This window comes from Falco rusticolus, chromosome 2 (genome assembly GCF_015220075.1).
Source record: "Falco rusticolus isolate bFalRus1 chromosome 2, bFalRus1.pri, whole genome shotgun sequence".
Taxonomy (NCBI): domain Eukaryota; kingdom Metazoa; phylum Chordata; class Aves; order Falconiformes; family Falconidae; genus Falco; species Falco rusticolus.
In genome coordinates, this window is record NC_051188.1 from 94,749,703 (window position 1) to 94,767,017 (window position 17,315).

The window sequence follows — 17,315 nt, forward strand, 5'->3', positions numbered from 1 at the left end:
ATGTAGCAGAAAGTCTCTTTTCCATTTTATTTTCCTTCAATAGCATAACTTGTTTCGTAAGTAAATGTCCTGACAATGTTTTCTTGGAAAACAATTAATATTGCATTACACTAAAAACTGTTTAACATTCAAGGTTGACTTAACTAACATGTGTATATGTTTGCCTGGAAATTTTGAGTCTTGCTAAGCTTGTTAAAGCATGATGCTCATCTGGTTATGCTATCTATCTTTTTTTTTTTCTCATGCAGTTTGGTTTTTTTCTGTTTGGCTTACTATGATCTTTATGGGTGTATTTTGGAAGCAGGTTAATTTTTTTCCATGCTCTCTGCAATTATAAAGACACATTCTTTCTTGACTTTACAAAAATCTTTGAGTGAAAGCTGCATAAAAATAGCCACAGAATTTCACGTCATGAATATAAAATATACCTTGTTATACCTAATCAGCAAGAGACCACGCAATCACACACAAAAATATAGTGTTGGAATACCAATTTTTCATCAAATGTGCTGCAGTGACCATTAGGTGGTACAGTGTAAGATCCTGAGAGAAAGGAGAAAAGAGGATCCAAGCTAAAGAGCAGACTTCAGATTGTCCAGGGCACTGGTGGGCAGGGTCCTGTGGGATGCACCTCTGCAAGCCCAGTAGAGATGGGAGATTTTCATGGAGAGCCTCCTCCAAGTGCTGTAAGTCTACTCCAATCCACAAAGAAGCAGGCAGGCACAGCAGGACACCAGTGCGGCTCCAGGGAGCACCTGACTGAGACCCAGCACAAAACAGAAGCCAGCCAGAGATGGAAATGGGGAGAGGTTACCCAGGCAGGGGTGGAGTTTGCTCAGCTGGCACCGAAACTGGTAGAGGATGTGAACGGTAACAAGAAGTGCCTCTACAGCTACATCAGCAGTGAAAGCCAAGGGTAGTATGAACTCACCACCAAACGGGGTGCGCAGCCTAACGAAGGACACTGAAAAGGCTGAGGTACTCAATGTTTTCTTGGCTTTGGTCTTTAGTGGCAAAGGCTACCACCCTGGTCCCTGAGCTTAGTGGCAGAATTTGGGGAACAGAGGTAGACAAAGGTTGAATTAGGGATTTCTTAGGCAAGAGGGACACTCACAAGTCCATGGGCCTAGATGTGATGCATCTAAGGCTGCTGAGGGATTTGGCTCATGTCTTGTAAAAGCTGTTCTCTGTCATCTTTGAAAGACCACTGGTTGAGAACTGATGCATCTTTCCAGTGTGGTTGTGAAATCTCCATCTTTGGAGATATTCAGAACTTGATTTGACAAGTCTGTGCAGCCACATCTAACTTTGACACTAGCTCACTTTGAGCAAGAGGTTAGACTGGATAACCTCCAGAAATCCCATCTCAGTTTTTCTATGGTTTTGTGATTACATCCATTGCCCAACCTATGCATCTCAAACATACTCATTGCTAGACACAGATACCTTGCTACTGGCTGGGAAACAAGATTTTAAAATTGCTTCTGTGCACATTGAAAACTGAAAGCAAGCATTTTCAAAGTTGCAGATGTATCTAAACCATATCAAAACCTTTTACTATACAGAAGGAATTCATTATTTCATTGGTGTAAAGAATCGCTTCTGCTATGGTGTCAGGACTGTACAGTAACAGTGTCTAATCATCCCAGGTGTCCCCACTGGCATGAAAAGAAAGCACTTTGTTTCAAATGCTGTAATATACAACCCCAATACATTTCATTCTGAGTCTCATCAAAGAATGAATCTCTGTCAAAATCCCAATGGCAGACAGATTCTGAGAGCAGAGGTGGAATTACAGTTTAAGTATCACCAAAAGCTTCGCCTGGAATGCAACAGCACTCTAATTTAAGACACCAGCTATGGAGTCAACATAATTGGAAAGGGTGACATTCTGATTCACTTTCTTATTTGAAGGCAGACAGAGAATCAGCCACACAATAAATTCAGTTTGTCTCAGGCCTAATCAATCTATTTTCCTTGATGTTATTACTACATATTGCTGGCAGCAGAGAAACGAGATAGAGATCCTAATTTTGATTACTTACATATCAAATAATCAAGGAAAGAACGAAGACTGCAATATGATTGCTTTATGAAGAAAAAAAAGACATAAAAATGAGTTTAAGACCCATTTGTGAGCCTTTAGCTGACAGTCAATACAGAGCATAGAACAGAAATTTATTAGGAACAGTTCCTGCAGTTCATGGAGTTTCTTTGTCTTAAAAGACAAGTGTCAAAGACCCCTCTTAATGTGCTGTGTTTCTGTTAGTTGACTTGCAGGTCAACACTGTTTTTAAAAAAAATCAAAAAGATATCATATTTTATCCAAACCCGCCTAACATAGATAAAAGCATCAGTGTTGCTGGCGTCTTTATACCATTTCTGTATCTCCTTTGGAAGTTTGGTTCACAGCTGAATCCCCAGCAAATGAGCACCTTTTTGCTCAATGTGTGATCAGTAAGAAGAGTACAACTACCACAGCACCTCTTGCCCAAATTTCTAGAAGTAAATTGGTTATATGGCTAACACTGATAGCTACCAGTTCTGGGGAAAGGTACCTGCACAGTTAAAACTTGAGTATCTCTCAGGAATCAACTAGATCCACCAGTTCAGAATTTACACCAATGAGAAGGAAAATAACAGAAGCAAACCTGATTTCCAGCAACTAGGGTACTAGAATTTACAACAACATAATTTTTATGTTTCATTTTTTTAATTACTAGTCATTTCTCTATGCAATGCACTAACATTTCTTATTACTCCAAACACAAAGCTTATTATGTGAACCACATCACATCGTTTTATAGATCCTGAGCATTTGTCAGTCACTGCCCTTTCTTTCCCTCTACATCCCATTAGAAATAATGACATTTCTTCTTTCCTGCATTCTCCAGTCACTTTTTTGTCATTTTTTGCCACCTATCCACACAGCCTTGCCTCCTGCTCTTTTCACAAACTCATTACCTGCAATCCACCCAAACACTCTTTGAGCTTCTCTACATACTACCATTTACATTCACCCATCTGCTCTCAAAAATGACCCCACCACATTTTCTTTCCTCTTCACACAAGACAGACACAATTCAACTTTCTTCATGTATAACAGTGACTGGAGCTGCCTTGATCCAGGAATTATCTTTTCAACAACCCATACCAAAAATAAATACCAGAAGAATACTACTCCCGTTTTGATACCCAAGTATTTTGGAACTGTTCAGATATCTTACTATACTTTTTCAGCTACCCAGAGGACATTTAAAAGAGCACTTCATTTCAATACTAAAATGCTTCACCATTCTTCATTATGACTTAAGCAACATTATTTTCTCTTTTCTCAGCCATGAGAAGGCAAGGCTTGCTGTATTATCAAATGACTGTACAAGCAATAAGCTATTGGTTCATAGTTTAAGCGACAGGACATCAACTACCTGACAAGGTCGATGACTCTCTCCCTCGGAGCAGAGCTGACTGGCTCATCATTAATCATTATGATCTGATCCCCTGGTATAAGCTTTCCTTCAGAGGGGCCGCCTGGAGACAAATGAAAAAAAACACACAACACCACAGGTTAGCAGACCATTGTAAATGCACAGATTCACTCTGTTATTCACATATTTGAGTGTTTTTTTCTTCAACTAATGGCACGCTTAACACTATTTCTGACATTACTAGTACTTCCTCACCAGGAAAATCTTGAAAGCTAGTGTATTAGCAGCTTCTACAGAAGTTCCTCAAGTTAAGCTCTAAACTCACATCTAGCCACCTAAAAATAAGGCCTTGATTTTCTGGAGGGCCAAAAGGACCCTTAATGGGTGGCCTAATTCACCCTTTAAAGTGTGATCAACCATACCTTAATTATCCCTGATCAATCGTTGTCTGATACTCTTGTATGACCACCCTAAGGATGACTCCTTTTCCTGTAAATAAATGATCCTGTTAACTACTGTTAAGATCAGGAAGTCTTTCTCCCCGGTGTCTACACCAGATCTTCCTTGTTGCAAAGCATTGTTCCCTGTCCTAGACAAAGTAACACTCGCAAACATCTTACTCCTCTTCCCTATGAAACATCACTTACATATTTGAAAGTCTTGCAGGTCTCTCGCTTTTTGTTCTGGCCAACACAAACCTGTTTCCTTCAATCTTAAGACAGTAATTTTCTATACCTCCAGCCTCTGAGTCTCTTTTCTTCTGGATTCCTACCACTTGGTGAACACAAGCTTTACGTACATCCAAAAGCATTGCCACTTTCAGTCAGACACTGATACTTAGCATTAGCCTGAGTAGACAATCAGGCATGTACATGTCTATGTCCTTTGGATTCTGACACTGCTGAAATGCATATTGAGTTTGTGTGTTATAAAATGCACATAATACTTTGCTTCTCAGCATGATTACATGCCCAGAAGAGGGTGCGACATCACAACTGCTAGTGAAAAGATATATCCCCTTCAGACTTCTGTCTTTAAACTCTGCAATGATGATACATAACCCCCCCAATAATATTCTCAATATGAAGATAAAGTCTTAAAAGTAAATGTTACAGTATTCAAAACCAACTCATTTAACAACTGAACTAATGCTGTTCCTTTCCTCTGGTTTCAAAACTTCACCTAGATATCCAGCATCAATGGATACAAATCCATGCAGAGGAACGTTGTCCTGAGCTCATCTTTCCTCCTGTTCACTTGGAATTTAATAAACACCTTTTCCAAATTGAACTGTAACATAAAACTACATTAATAATTCTAACATGGGAGAAAAGAACCATCTGGATATAGTTCAAATATTAGTTACACTGCTCGCTTCATCTGAAAGCAATACAAATATAATCAATGCACACACATGGGTAAATGACATCAGAACTTCACAAAGTCGATTTTCCCTCTCCTCTGCTATCTGTGGGGTTCTGGAGAACATATTGAACAAGAGCAAAGTCAAATCCCTGCCCTTGGCTCCAAGGCAATTTTACATAACAACCTAAACTTTTAAGCACAGAGAGTAGGAGCCCGCTGTTTGGAAGACTGATTAGTCCCAGGTGTGGTCCCCCATAAATTCAAAAATACCACAAACCTCACTAATTTTCACTCCAGGTAAGACATTTAGGAATCTATTTTGACCTGGCTTTTTGCCATATAGTTATACAGAAGTTTCCATTAAATAGATAATAATACAAAAAAGCCAGCAATAACACCCTCTTTTTAAAAAGAAAATATTATAGTTAGAACCAAGTATTATAGTTAGAAACCTAGCTCTCCTTGGGAAGCTGATGATAAAAAGAATGAAAAATATGTAAATTTTAATTTCACAACTCAATATACCTCTTGAAAACACTGATTCAATGGCAATGAAGGTGACATCAAACCAATATAAACATAATAGGGAGAAGACCTTTCCTTGAATGAAGTGGGTCAACTTTTTTTCAGGCAAACAACAGTAAGGGCTTAAAGCAATAACCTAAACCTGGCTTTTTTTTAAACATATTTACATAATGTTAGAAATGGGTGCAAGGAGGGAAACTACTGGGTAATAAAAGGCTTAAAATCCTACTTAGTATGTGTGATTACTTTGCCTGCCTGAATATTTTAACAGTACTCAAATTTGTAACTGTGTTTCATCTCAGTAGATAAAATCCAAGTTTGTTTCTTGTGGTCATGTGGGGAAAACATACCTGGTGTTACTGAGCGTACAACAACGGGCTTTTCACTACCAGCCACAAACCCAAATCCTAGCACAGGATCCCTCCTCATTTCCACTTTCCGAGGAGCTGGAGGGGTTATTTGGCAGCTCTCTATTCGAGGGTCTTCAAATGTGGCTGATTGTGTCATGTGACTGTGAAAAAAAAATAAAAGATGGAAAAAGGAAAAAAATCATTAAAACATGATTTTGTGGTACCTACTTGAGCCAAGCAATTTCTGCAGCGATATGAGATGAATACCTGAAATGTTCTCACTATAGGAATTAAAACATCAACTTAATTTTCTATTAGAATTTCTAATACACAAAGTAATGATGCTGCTGGCAGGTCTCAAACACTAATCAATAGTATCAACCTATAAAGAGGTCTCTTTGACAGCATACATTTAATTATACCCCATACATGAAAGAAAAATAACCCAATAATAAAGCCTTTGTCATCAGTACTTGAATCTTTCATCCTTCATTTCTGGAAGGGAAAAATGATAGAGTGACCTACTCTTAATGTAAAATACAAGGGTCCACCAGCCTTTTGTAAGAAGAGACACATATTTAAATGTGTTTTTCCAAAATTTTAAGCAAGTTTCTGAGCTGAGTCCTCCCCAACAGACTACCTAAGGCACACGTAACAGCTCTATATTTACTACTCGGGTAAACGAAGTGTGACTCCAGAAAAAAAAAAAAAAAAAAAAGAGAGAGAAAAAAAAAAAGAGGGTATCAAGAAAATATGTTTATCGGCAATTACTAAAATACTTTACTTTCAGCTACAGTTTTATGACAAAGGTGACTTACTGTACCTAGAAGAAAGAATTGTCATATCTGGAGGGAAAAATCTTGATTTTTCAAGCAGAAAATAAAAATGAAAGCTATCCAACATCACATATCCATGAAAGAGGTCGTGGTTTAAAAGCACAGAGACCTCTAAATTAACATTAATAATCACTGAAATGTGAATGATGCTGTATGCAGACTGTACTGGAACATAGTTTGGGTTTCCCACCCAATGCCTGGAGCTCCCTGCTGAATCACGGCTACCAATTCCCAGTGTCGATTAGAGAGACAGACAGACCGCTCCAGTGTCACACCCTTCCAAATGCCATTAACTGAACTCACGTGCATCAGGAAACCCAGTCACCACTGCAGGCAACAAGCAATACCTGGTCAGCGTAGCGTGAAGACAGACCTGCAGCTCGTGGCATCGGGTTATTGCAGTCTTGACAGAGCTCAGATAGTATTTGTTTAAAGCTGCCTGGCCGAAAGTTAATTCTTTATTTATCTACAAGAGACTATAAATCTGCAAGTGCTGAACTAACTCCAGCTCCTGATGGATAAATGCGGTAGACAAACAGAGCCAAGTCCCAGCCCCGTCTGCAGGGAGGGCACAGGCTCCTGCAATGAGAAAGGTAACGGCCAGGTGCCCAACATAAGACACCGCAAAGAGCATCAGATAGGCAGATATCCCTACAGCAGTAGGCAGTATCACCATTTTGAAAGTTGATCTCCTCATAAATAATTAACAACATGAAAATAAGTGATTTTCCCATATCCTTGATAATCTTATATATAACATGTTATAACATGAGAGTTATCAGACATCCCATGTGACCAGAATTGTTGCTCTCTCTTACCGTCCCTTTTCCACCTTCAGATACAATTCCCTGAAGAACTCCAGTAAGGCAGTCCATAAGGAGAAAGGCATCATTCAGAGATCACTTTTCAGCATCAATAACATACAAAAACTTCTTTGATCTTTCCCCAACACATCCACCTTGGGCATGACATCAATTTCCATTCTCTCTGTGGTCTTCTTCTATTACTGATACACAGAAGAGCAGCAAAATCTCAGTAAACTCTCAGTGGGAGCTTATTCCTGCGACTGGATTTTTCTAGGGCTTTTCTTCAAAGAAACTCTCTATCCCTATCACAAGATTCAGTCTGCCTAAGAGTAACATGCTGCCTTTTTATGCATATGATCAGAGGTAGCAGAAGCTACATCCTCACAAAAATAGGAGAGAGAGAGTATCTCTGTGCTCTCCTAGTGTCTGCATAAGGTGAAGTCAGCAAAGGAAATACATTTTCTTTTACTAGGTAGAGCAACACATCTGATACTTCATTCTCCAGCTCCTCCTGTTCCTCCAGTTTTTGTCAATTAGTTTCAGGTAATTTTCTATTATGTTTATTCAAAAGAACTGTTAGAAAAATGTAAACTCTTTATGAAATCTATCTTTAAGACCTCCCAGACACCCTCCTCCCCATCAACTCCCATTTATGATGTGGCCTTCTAGATATTCAAACATTTTGTCTTTCAACTGGGACACTTTCTGAGATGTCACTGGTATTGAAAAAACTACCTATCTCAACTTGCGTACTTTGCTTTGGTAGAGAATATAAAATTGCATTTGTCACCTCTTCTAGGTCACAGCCTTACCAGAAAGTTAAAATGTTCTATTTAATCATTTGTGTCTAATAGCTGTGTCCATTTCTGCAATACAAGCTGACGCTGTCTCCAAAGAGGAAATGCCATATTTACAAGCAACTTGAAAATACTGCTTGAGCTTTTGAGAACTACTTTCCTGCCATTGTACATTCTCTCTTTAAGCACTTGTGTAGCCTGTTTGAAAACTAAATCATGAAGAAGAAAAAAAAACCCCACAAACAAAATGACCCCTCAAAAGCCCCACCAACAGCTACACTTCAGATAACAAATTCCAAGAGCAGACATAAAGATTTGCTCAAAAGAGCAGCTCTGCTACTGGATGCCTGCCTCCAGCCATTGCATCGGCTTGTACTGAGAATCTGCAGCAGCACAGCATCAGTTATTTAAAGCCTAATCGGCGAGGAACAGTCCATCATGATTCTGAGTGGCACAGCAGGTTTTATTGATTTTTAAGGTTATCCACCTTCAAATACATCAACTAAAAAGACTCTGCCTCTCATGCTTCCACAACTTGCTGCATCAGATATTCTTGTATCATTCAGTATGTTGGAAGTGTATTTCAAGAGAGCAGCAAGATATACAAATACGATCCCAGAAGAGATTAGATGAATACTCAAAGCTTTTTGTGATGGTACATTGACAAACCTGCTTCCTCCTGTGGCTAGTTCATTATTGAGATGTCAGTTGTAGTACCATAGTTCAAGACTAATTTCAATTTTGCATTAACTGGAAGCATTTGATATCCATCTTAGCTATGGAAAATATTGACTTCTGAAGAATAGCTATGTTAGGAGTTCTAAACCAGAATCCCATAAACCTGAACTCAAAACAGCCACCTTGGGGAACCTTACACAGAGCATCACTTAAACAGTGAAACATCTTGCAAGAATAACTGCAACACTGCAAACTTCCCGTTTGCCTCAAATGCAAGAAAAATGTCCTTAGATAGTACTCTGCTTAGATCATACCTAAAGATTTACTTTTCTGAAGGAAAAATGGAAGAAAAGGAACAAGGTTGAGAATTTAAGTATGAACTGTTCTTTCCACATACACAAATGCAAGCTGCCCTTCGATTGCCTTTTCAAAGAGAGATACTTATTTCCTACCGTTTTCAATGACTGAGATGAGTCCCTGCTTTACAAAAGGCTATCTTCTCTGATGTACTGTTATTGTGAGCTGTGGGAGACAGCTTCCATTATTAAAGAGAGTAATTCTTACAGAATTTCTTGAACAGAGTTTTTATACACCAGCCTCTTTCAAGAGATAAACTACCAGCTACAGAAAATCATAGCAGAAGTGTAATTCCAGGTACTTACTCTCAAAAGCTCTCTGTGGCAACTACTCTACTCAAAAGAGAGTAACAGGGGAAACAAGAGAAAGCATCTGACTGCATGCACCAACACACAGAGGAGAATGAAGGCATTGCAGGGTGGCATAAAATTCATGCGCACACTCATCTACAAAGAGGCCTACAGTGAGTGAAGGAGGAAGAAAATTAGGAAAGAAAAATACTTGGGGAACACTGATCAGCTGTGTGACAAGGCAGCCAGCACCTGCAAACACAATTCAGCTGCCCAGGACATTATGGGAAGACTAATGTAACAAGAGCATACCTGAATTCATGATCGGGAAAGCTGGAGGTACAGTTTAAGGCTGGCACTTTGAATCTTCACATTATTAGCTACATAACGATTAACTTGGTAACGCTTTCTATGGAAATCTTCTTAACATTTCCTCATTCAAATTACACGCTGAATAACAGAAGGAATATCTAAACAAAGACTGTAATTAAAATGAAAGCTTGATTTAATAATTCATATTAGTAATTAAAAGCACAGTATGCAAGCACAATGCTTTTACAGCGTTTGGATTTTGATGTATCATTCCTTGACACTTAGGGATTAGTGGGCTAATTCTGAGAGGTTTGTCTATGGTAGCTTAGAAAGCCTGACCTCAGCAGGCTGAAATTTGTTATACAGAAAATGCTTAGGGGGTCTAACTCTTCTAAGAAACTGAAAATTTCAGCATGAATCCAGTGAACCTGTTTATGAAAAACCTTATTTTGAAAATACCTAACAAAGGTACCTGAACAACTTTAGCTCTTCTGCAAAGACATCCAAAAAAAACCAACAGAAAAGGTGAGACCTAAGGTGAATTTAATACAGCTGCATGCCCACAAACACTGAAACAACTCAACCATAATCAAATGGCTGTTGCATCATATCGTGACCGCATAGCAACAGGCTGCATTTTGTATTGCCACATTACAGCTTGTTTCAGTTACTGCCAAGGTAAACACCAGTTCTCAACGTTGAAGGTTTTAATCCTTAGTTTTTAAATAGTTACAATGTCTCTCATATACAGATTGATTTAACTACAAAATAAGACTGTTTTGACTTGCGACACAGCAGGTGTAATCCTGGGCAATGATGGGAGAAGAGTGTTTGGAAATGTCAAACCACTCATGGGCTGATGAGTGGAAGTGGGCGAGGAGGATGGAGATAAGGACTTTTTATCAAAGGTTTAATTCAGAAATAACAAAATCACTTCAGATCGTTGAGCACTATTAAAATCCTGTCTCATTAATTTGGAGGAGGTGGAGGACCTGCTTTTTTGACTGCAGTTGTGATTTTCAAAAAGACCTATGCAAGTTAAGGACGTAGAGAAAACCTTCATTTACAATTGTCCATCTCAGTCGCTGAGACCATGAACCTCTGCCCACCCTTCCCCAAAAATACATCTTGGCTCACACTCTGTTCAGAGCCTTGGGTTGTGCACTCAAAATGTCCTTTGCAACTGGGAGTTGTAAAAGCTATTGCAGCAATATAAGAAAGTAAATTTGACTCTCATTCAATTGCCTGTCTTCAGGAATTCACACAAAGTAAAATAGCTTGAGACTTGAGGCAATATTATGTAAGCTGATAATAACAGGAGGGCATTTTATAGTTTTCCCCTTGATGATCTGGAAAGATTATCAAAACAACAATTACAGTTACAAGGAAACTGCCACAGGTGAGAACAAATGCACAAACTCTCCAGAGAATGAAAAAGTTATCTTATTTTATCTTAACTAGTAACTAAATATGAAAAATAAGCTTCTTCCTTTTATTTAATTTAATTCCTCAATTTCTTGGCACCCCTCAGTATACCTCAGTTTATTTCCTCCAAAAAATCCCAAACCCAAGAATTATTAAGATCTAGGACACGAGTGTCAAAATCATGCATCAGCTGTATCTGTCTTCTACTTGGAAATGATATTTCAGGAAAAAAAATTCCCAAATAGTTATTACACTGCTAAGTAAAGTTGCTGCTCCTACAGAGAATCTGGTGGCTTAACAAACTCTTTTTTTACTCCATTTTGCAACAAACCAGAGAGCTGCTCACAGCTCCAGAATTCTTTTCAGACATACTCATCCGACAAAAGTTTTATTTTCAGTTGTTCAAAAAGGAGTCAAGTGTTAACACTTCAATAAAATATACCCTACATTTTCACTGTTTTTGTACAGGTGTGTATCTTGAGAATTCACTATCACAGCACAAAACACAACTGGGAAGATAGATCAGTTGGTTTTTTGGTTTTTTTTTTTTTTTCCTTTCTTTCTTTCTAGGACTATTTTTCTGCCCCAGTGTCAATTCCATTTTTTTTATAAGCCTCTTCAGCAGTTCGATCCTCTAAAGTCGGGTCATTTTATAGCACCCTAGAAAATGTTTGGCATATGCCATCTGGATGAACATATGGTAAAAATGTAATTAGAAAGAAGAAGGTTTGCTGGTTTCAGAAGGAGTTGGTGACAGCTTTTTTGATAAAATTAGATACAGGGAAATCTGACACGTAAAAAAATTTCAAAATCCACTCCTCTTCCACTGTTGGGCACGATGTGCAATCTAAAGCAAGACAAAGTGAAGCAAAATCACAGTGAATAAAACTGACATGAATACAAATTTAGAGGGATAAAAAGATTTATGTTCAGCTTCAGGCAGGCACTGGGAAAAATAAACTGGAAGTATATTTTACAATGACAATTAGCACGCACCTTGAGAATATTACACATGTAATATGTGAATACTTCTGCTTTCTGCATATACTGTATATATGAATGCTGTATATTGGGAAGTAAACAAACTACTTGAATCCCACAAAGACATGAAAATAAGCCTCAAGCCTCAACTGCAGACTACAAGTGGTTTGTTGCGAGTTTTGCAACAGTCTCTACAGATTGCCAGAGAAGTTCCCTCTTATTTTCCTCCTCTCAGGATGACCACAAGCATTTCTAGAGCTCTTTTCATGATGAATGTTCAGTGTCCTGCTGGCTGTATTGGGATGGGACTTCTCCAGCACCATCCAAATAGCAGAAATTGCATAGAAACATCTCACTGAAATTGGCTACAGCAAAGAAAGGACCACAGAGGATGGGAAGGAAAGATATGAAGGAACCCTGCAGAGATGAACTATGAATATCTTAAGATGAGTTAAAGAACAACACAACAAAAGGATAAAAATGAAAATAAATAAGGTTTTCAACACTTAAATCTGTTAGAAAAAAAACCTCGAAGGAGAAACTCTCCCAAAGGAAGAAAAAAGGAGCTCCCAGCAACACTGGCCACCTGAATGCTGGAATTGCCTCCCTTGTAAGCAGAGCATGATGCCAGCCTCTGCCTTCCTTACTGCCTGAAATGCAGAGCCAACGCTGATGCACCAACGGTATGTCTAAATTGCACCCATACACATACAACACATAAAGCATACTGACAGCCCTCCCCCTTAATGTGTAATTATGCTGCTACACACTATACACTGAACAGCATTTCTGCATCCAATTTTATCCTAGCAGGTTCTTTTCACCAGGGTGACACTGGCTCCAGCACAAATACTCCCAGTTTCAAAGCCTGTAGGCAGAAGGAGATTCAGGGGCCCACTCTGTAGGCTTGAGCAAGTTTTCACAGGCAAGGAAGCTCACAAATTATTCATATGTACTAGACTGGGTGGACAAAATGGTGGATGGAGAGTCAACTGCATCCCACAAGCAACTCCAGGGCAGCAGAATGGCCAGGACTAACATGGGCTGGTTTTGCCAAGGGCCCCAAGTGCACCACCAAGCGGGCCTTGCCTAGTCCTGGAGGAGAGGCTTAGGACCCTATGAAGCTGCTGGCATTTCTTTCCTGGAAAGAGCCTTTCAGAAAGCTGGCTCCTGTGTAGGCAGCACGGGCTGTGGCACAGCTCAGGGAGGCAGGGTGTTTGGCCACGTGCCTGGCCCAGGCCCTTCAAGAAGAAAACTGTGTGAGATGTTTTTGTCAGAAATCAGAACTACTGGCTCTCCTTCAAGGCAGGAACTTCTTACACTTAGTGGGGTAGGATCTGAAGGACACCTTGGGTTTTTTCCACACAAAAGGCATTTTTCTTTATGTGATCTGAGCAACTCCATTCAGGATAGAGAATGATGCTGAGGCCTGTAAAGATGAGCTGAAACGTAGCTTTTCATTATCTTCTATACACGCATCAATAAACTGTTGCAACTAAAGACACAGCAAGGGAAAAAAAAGAGGATTTACTGAACTGCAAATATACAATAAATTCATTTGGACCAAAAGTGTCCTCTAGAAAACAGAATGAACAATCCCTATCTATCCTGCATTTCAGAAGTTTCATGCTAACCCTGTCAACAGCAATCTGTCAGCTCCTGCCTAGCTGAGCTCTGCAGCAAGCGTCACAGACCTATGCTGAGGGCCGCCAGTATTTCTCATCCAGTGAGGAAAAGGAGCTGCCATCTCCAACTCAACATGAACAATTTGTTCAACTGAAATATTAAAAAAAAGAAAGGGGGAGGAGAAACACCATGGAAATAGCTTTTAAGGTGCCGATTAGATTAGGAAAGCTCCCAACTAAAAAAAAAAATCTAGTCTGGTGCGATACTGGAGGCTTGCTCCAACATGCACATGTCACTCTCAGTAAATGCTAAGCGTGGGCACACTGGTAACATGGTACGTAGATGGAATCCAGAATTAACATGCCCATTGTAACCCCCTGGTACAGCTGTGCTTGGCATGAACAAACAGCTGAAATACCAAAGCCCCTGCTTCAGCATCTCTGTATGTGCCTAACTCTGCTAACTCAGTCCAGTTAAGAGCATATGGAGATAAGCACTCACAGCGGAAGTAAAGCCCATTTGTTTCTCCTTTGAACTTAATCCTCCCTATTCCCCCAGCAATTGAATGGATGAGCAGGTCACAGAAAGGGCTTTGAATTATCTACTCATTTCCTTCCTTTTCACAGTTTACGTTGGAGGGCTCCTGAACCAAAGCCATCGCTTCTGCTGGTACCACATCAACCCAGAGTTTCATCTTTTGCCTCTTCAGCAAAACACAGCATTTCTCAGGTAGAAACTAAGCATCAGATGGAAGCAGCTATCAGGTGGAAGTAGCAGCGTATGGGTTAGTAGATACAAAGTGGGTACTCAATACTGCAGCTCCTTAGTTTAGCCATGATCTTGTATTTAAAGGCTCAGGGATATAAACTACTATTATCATTCTGGTGGGTAGAGCTCTCTGCACTCAGAAGCAGGTTGGAGAGTTGACTTCAGCAAAGGGCAACACAGCAACCCAGTTAGAAACATGAGTTTCTCTGACTTCAAGGACACATGGAGAAGCAATCTGTAGATCAGTACAACACGCTGTCTCCAGTTTCCCATGCTGGGCATGAATTGTCTTCCCTGGAGACTCAGGCACAGGCAAGCTTAGAAAGTTGCTGTGCTTTTATAAAGTTGTCCAACTTCTGCACTGAAGCAATGAGCGCAAGAAAAAACTTTTCATTCTCTGGTTATAAGAGACAAGTAAGTTTATGTAAAGTGAAAGGGATCTATAAGCAACCAAGGTGTATAAAATGAATTTAAAAGATTTTCATAGTAACTCATAAAAGCCTCAAAATCAAGCCTTCACATTCTGTAACTAAGTCTTCACAGTCAGTCTTCAAAGCACATCTAATCCTGTAACAACCCTGGAGAAGGCCTCTAGGACAGAGAGGAAAAAGAGAAACCATCTCTTTCCACTCTCTTTTAACAACATACAGATAGAGAGGATTACTCTTCTTGACTGCTGATTTTGGAGTGTGCCATTATGACTCCTCAGCAAATGCAAAACGAGAAAGAGAACTCAACTGAAATTATCTAGAATGGCAGATTGCATTGATGGGAGGTGAGGCTGCCAGATAGAGCTGTCACGTGAAAATTAAACCTGGGATATAGAAAGAAGAAAAAATCAGGTGCGTTTGATCCTTTTTTTTTTTTCCCTTGACAGATTATTCGCTATACTGCAGCACAACATGACTGAATGACTTTTCTGGGCCTACTTTTTCATTTCAAAGTAAGTTGCAAACCTTTCTAAGTAAGAGCATTTCTAGTAATCACAGGGTATTTTATATGCCTCAAAAATAGGGGTGCTGCTGATCATATTTCAGCTTCATTATATCCAAGAAGCTTTCACTAAAGCCTATGGGTAATTTCTATTTACCTGTATATGAAAAAAATGCCCAACTACTAATCTACTATGTCCGACAGTATTTGTATAAATATTATTAAAGGCAGTACACATGGTAATAATGTACAAGAAACATTACCTCCTTGCATTCAGAACTGCCAGCAAGCTTCCTCACGAGGTGAAGGAGCTAAAAGGCAATATACGACATTTCAAAACAGACCCCTTGGGATTAAACTGGGTTGACAGCTGCTCTAGGGAAACCTACTCAGATAGAAACCCCCTACTTACAGGTAAAGAAAAAAGTCAAGCACAAGTGTCATTTACAGTAAGGGGTGGGGGGGTGGGGTGGGATTATAATCCTGGCTGCAGCCAGGATGATCAGCACATCAACTCTCCCTGTTCATCTTGAGAAGTCCCAATTCACTGTAAACAGATAGTGGAAGGTCTTAATAAGGCGGGCAAATTAAATGTGCCAGAAGGGGAGTTCAGACACTGTGGAATGACGGTCAAGGGTTTTAGTGAAACACTGATTTCAAAGCATAAGAAAGTGAAAGAAAATGCTGTGTTAGGGACTCAAAAAGGAGAAGGGTGTATATGAGGGTAAAGCTGGGATGCTTTGTCCCAGGCAGTGGCTGAGTAAGTACAACAGAATAATAAACACTGATCACAAAATCCTACATACATAACACAGGAATTTATAGAGCCAGTTAATAAACAAACAGCCAATGTCTAACCCAACTTTAGTAATATTACTAATATACCAAATATATATGAGATAATGGATACATTTTAATAGAATTATTTAGTACGTAACCTGCTAGTATAGACAAACTTTTTGTTCACTTCAGCAGTTTCTAACAGGAATCATAATTTTAGGTGAACTACCTGTGAAGTTTAAGACACTGGGATTATGCTTTTTTCCTGCAGAGAAAACCAAGCATTTACAGCTTCTGAAATGAAACGAGAAATGAATAGCCAGAGTGAGTTGTGTAACTCTTGTCTACACAGTGGCAGTCCCAGACCAGCATATCAGCAGAGCAAAATGATAAACCCAAAGAAAGGTATCTGGAGATATTTTCTCTCTTAATACTGCATGTTGCTCCTCTACAGTTCTTCACCTATCACAAATATTTTTTAAATTTTAAGAAAAATTTACCATTTTGAAAAAAATTTAACAAATGACTGAATTAGGGAATGAAATTTCTTCTGCAATATACACAGCACATATTGCTTCATGATTTTATCATTTTCCTATTATAAATAATAAAGTAAAGCTTTAGAAAGGTTTCTAAACAGGCATTTACTTTTGACGAGGCAGAAATATGAAGATTTTAATACAGCACTTCTCCATTTTAAAAGAAGCACATAAAACTCAAGTTTAATTATCATTGCATTATAATTGGCACAATCTTATGAAAAATGCAGTCTTTATACATGTAATAAACTCTTAACAAGGAATGCAAGACTATTAAATGGCATAAATATTCTTAATGTCAGAACTTTCTAAAACTTAATCTTACTGATAGATAATTAACTTCTACAAGCTTCATCTCTGAACTCCGATCAACATCTTCGAGACGTTTGTAAAAATAATGTGCAATTCTGCAAGGTCTTTTGAACTCACTTTTCCCTTTAATCTGCACTGAGGGCACTGAAAAGGAGAGAGTTACTGTCACAATCAGCTCCCTCAGGTCTGACAGGAGCATACATACAA

The 17,315-nt window shown here is 39.1% G+C and overlaps 1 protein-coding gene across 2 annotated transcripts in view; it reads right to left on the reverse strand.

Moving 5' to 3' along the window:
* FRMPD4 (FERM and PDZ domain containing 4) overlaps positions 1-17,315 on the reverse strand; it is a 298,557-nt gene that overhangs the window by 62,740 nt on the left and 218,502 nt on the right. For both annotated transcript variants that reach the window (XM_037378277.1, XM_037378278.1), the window contains exons 3-4: positions 5,669-5,829; positions 3,429-3,531 (exon numbers count right to left, since the gene is read on the reverse strand). In XM_037378277.1, coding sequence (XP_037234174.1) covers positions 3,429-3,531; positions 5,669-5,829 — 264 coding nt within the window. The remainder of the gene's footprint in view (positions 1-3,428; positions 3,532-5,668; positions 5,830-17,315) is intronic.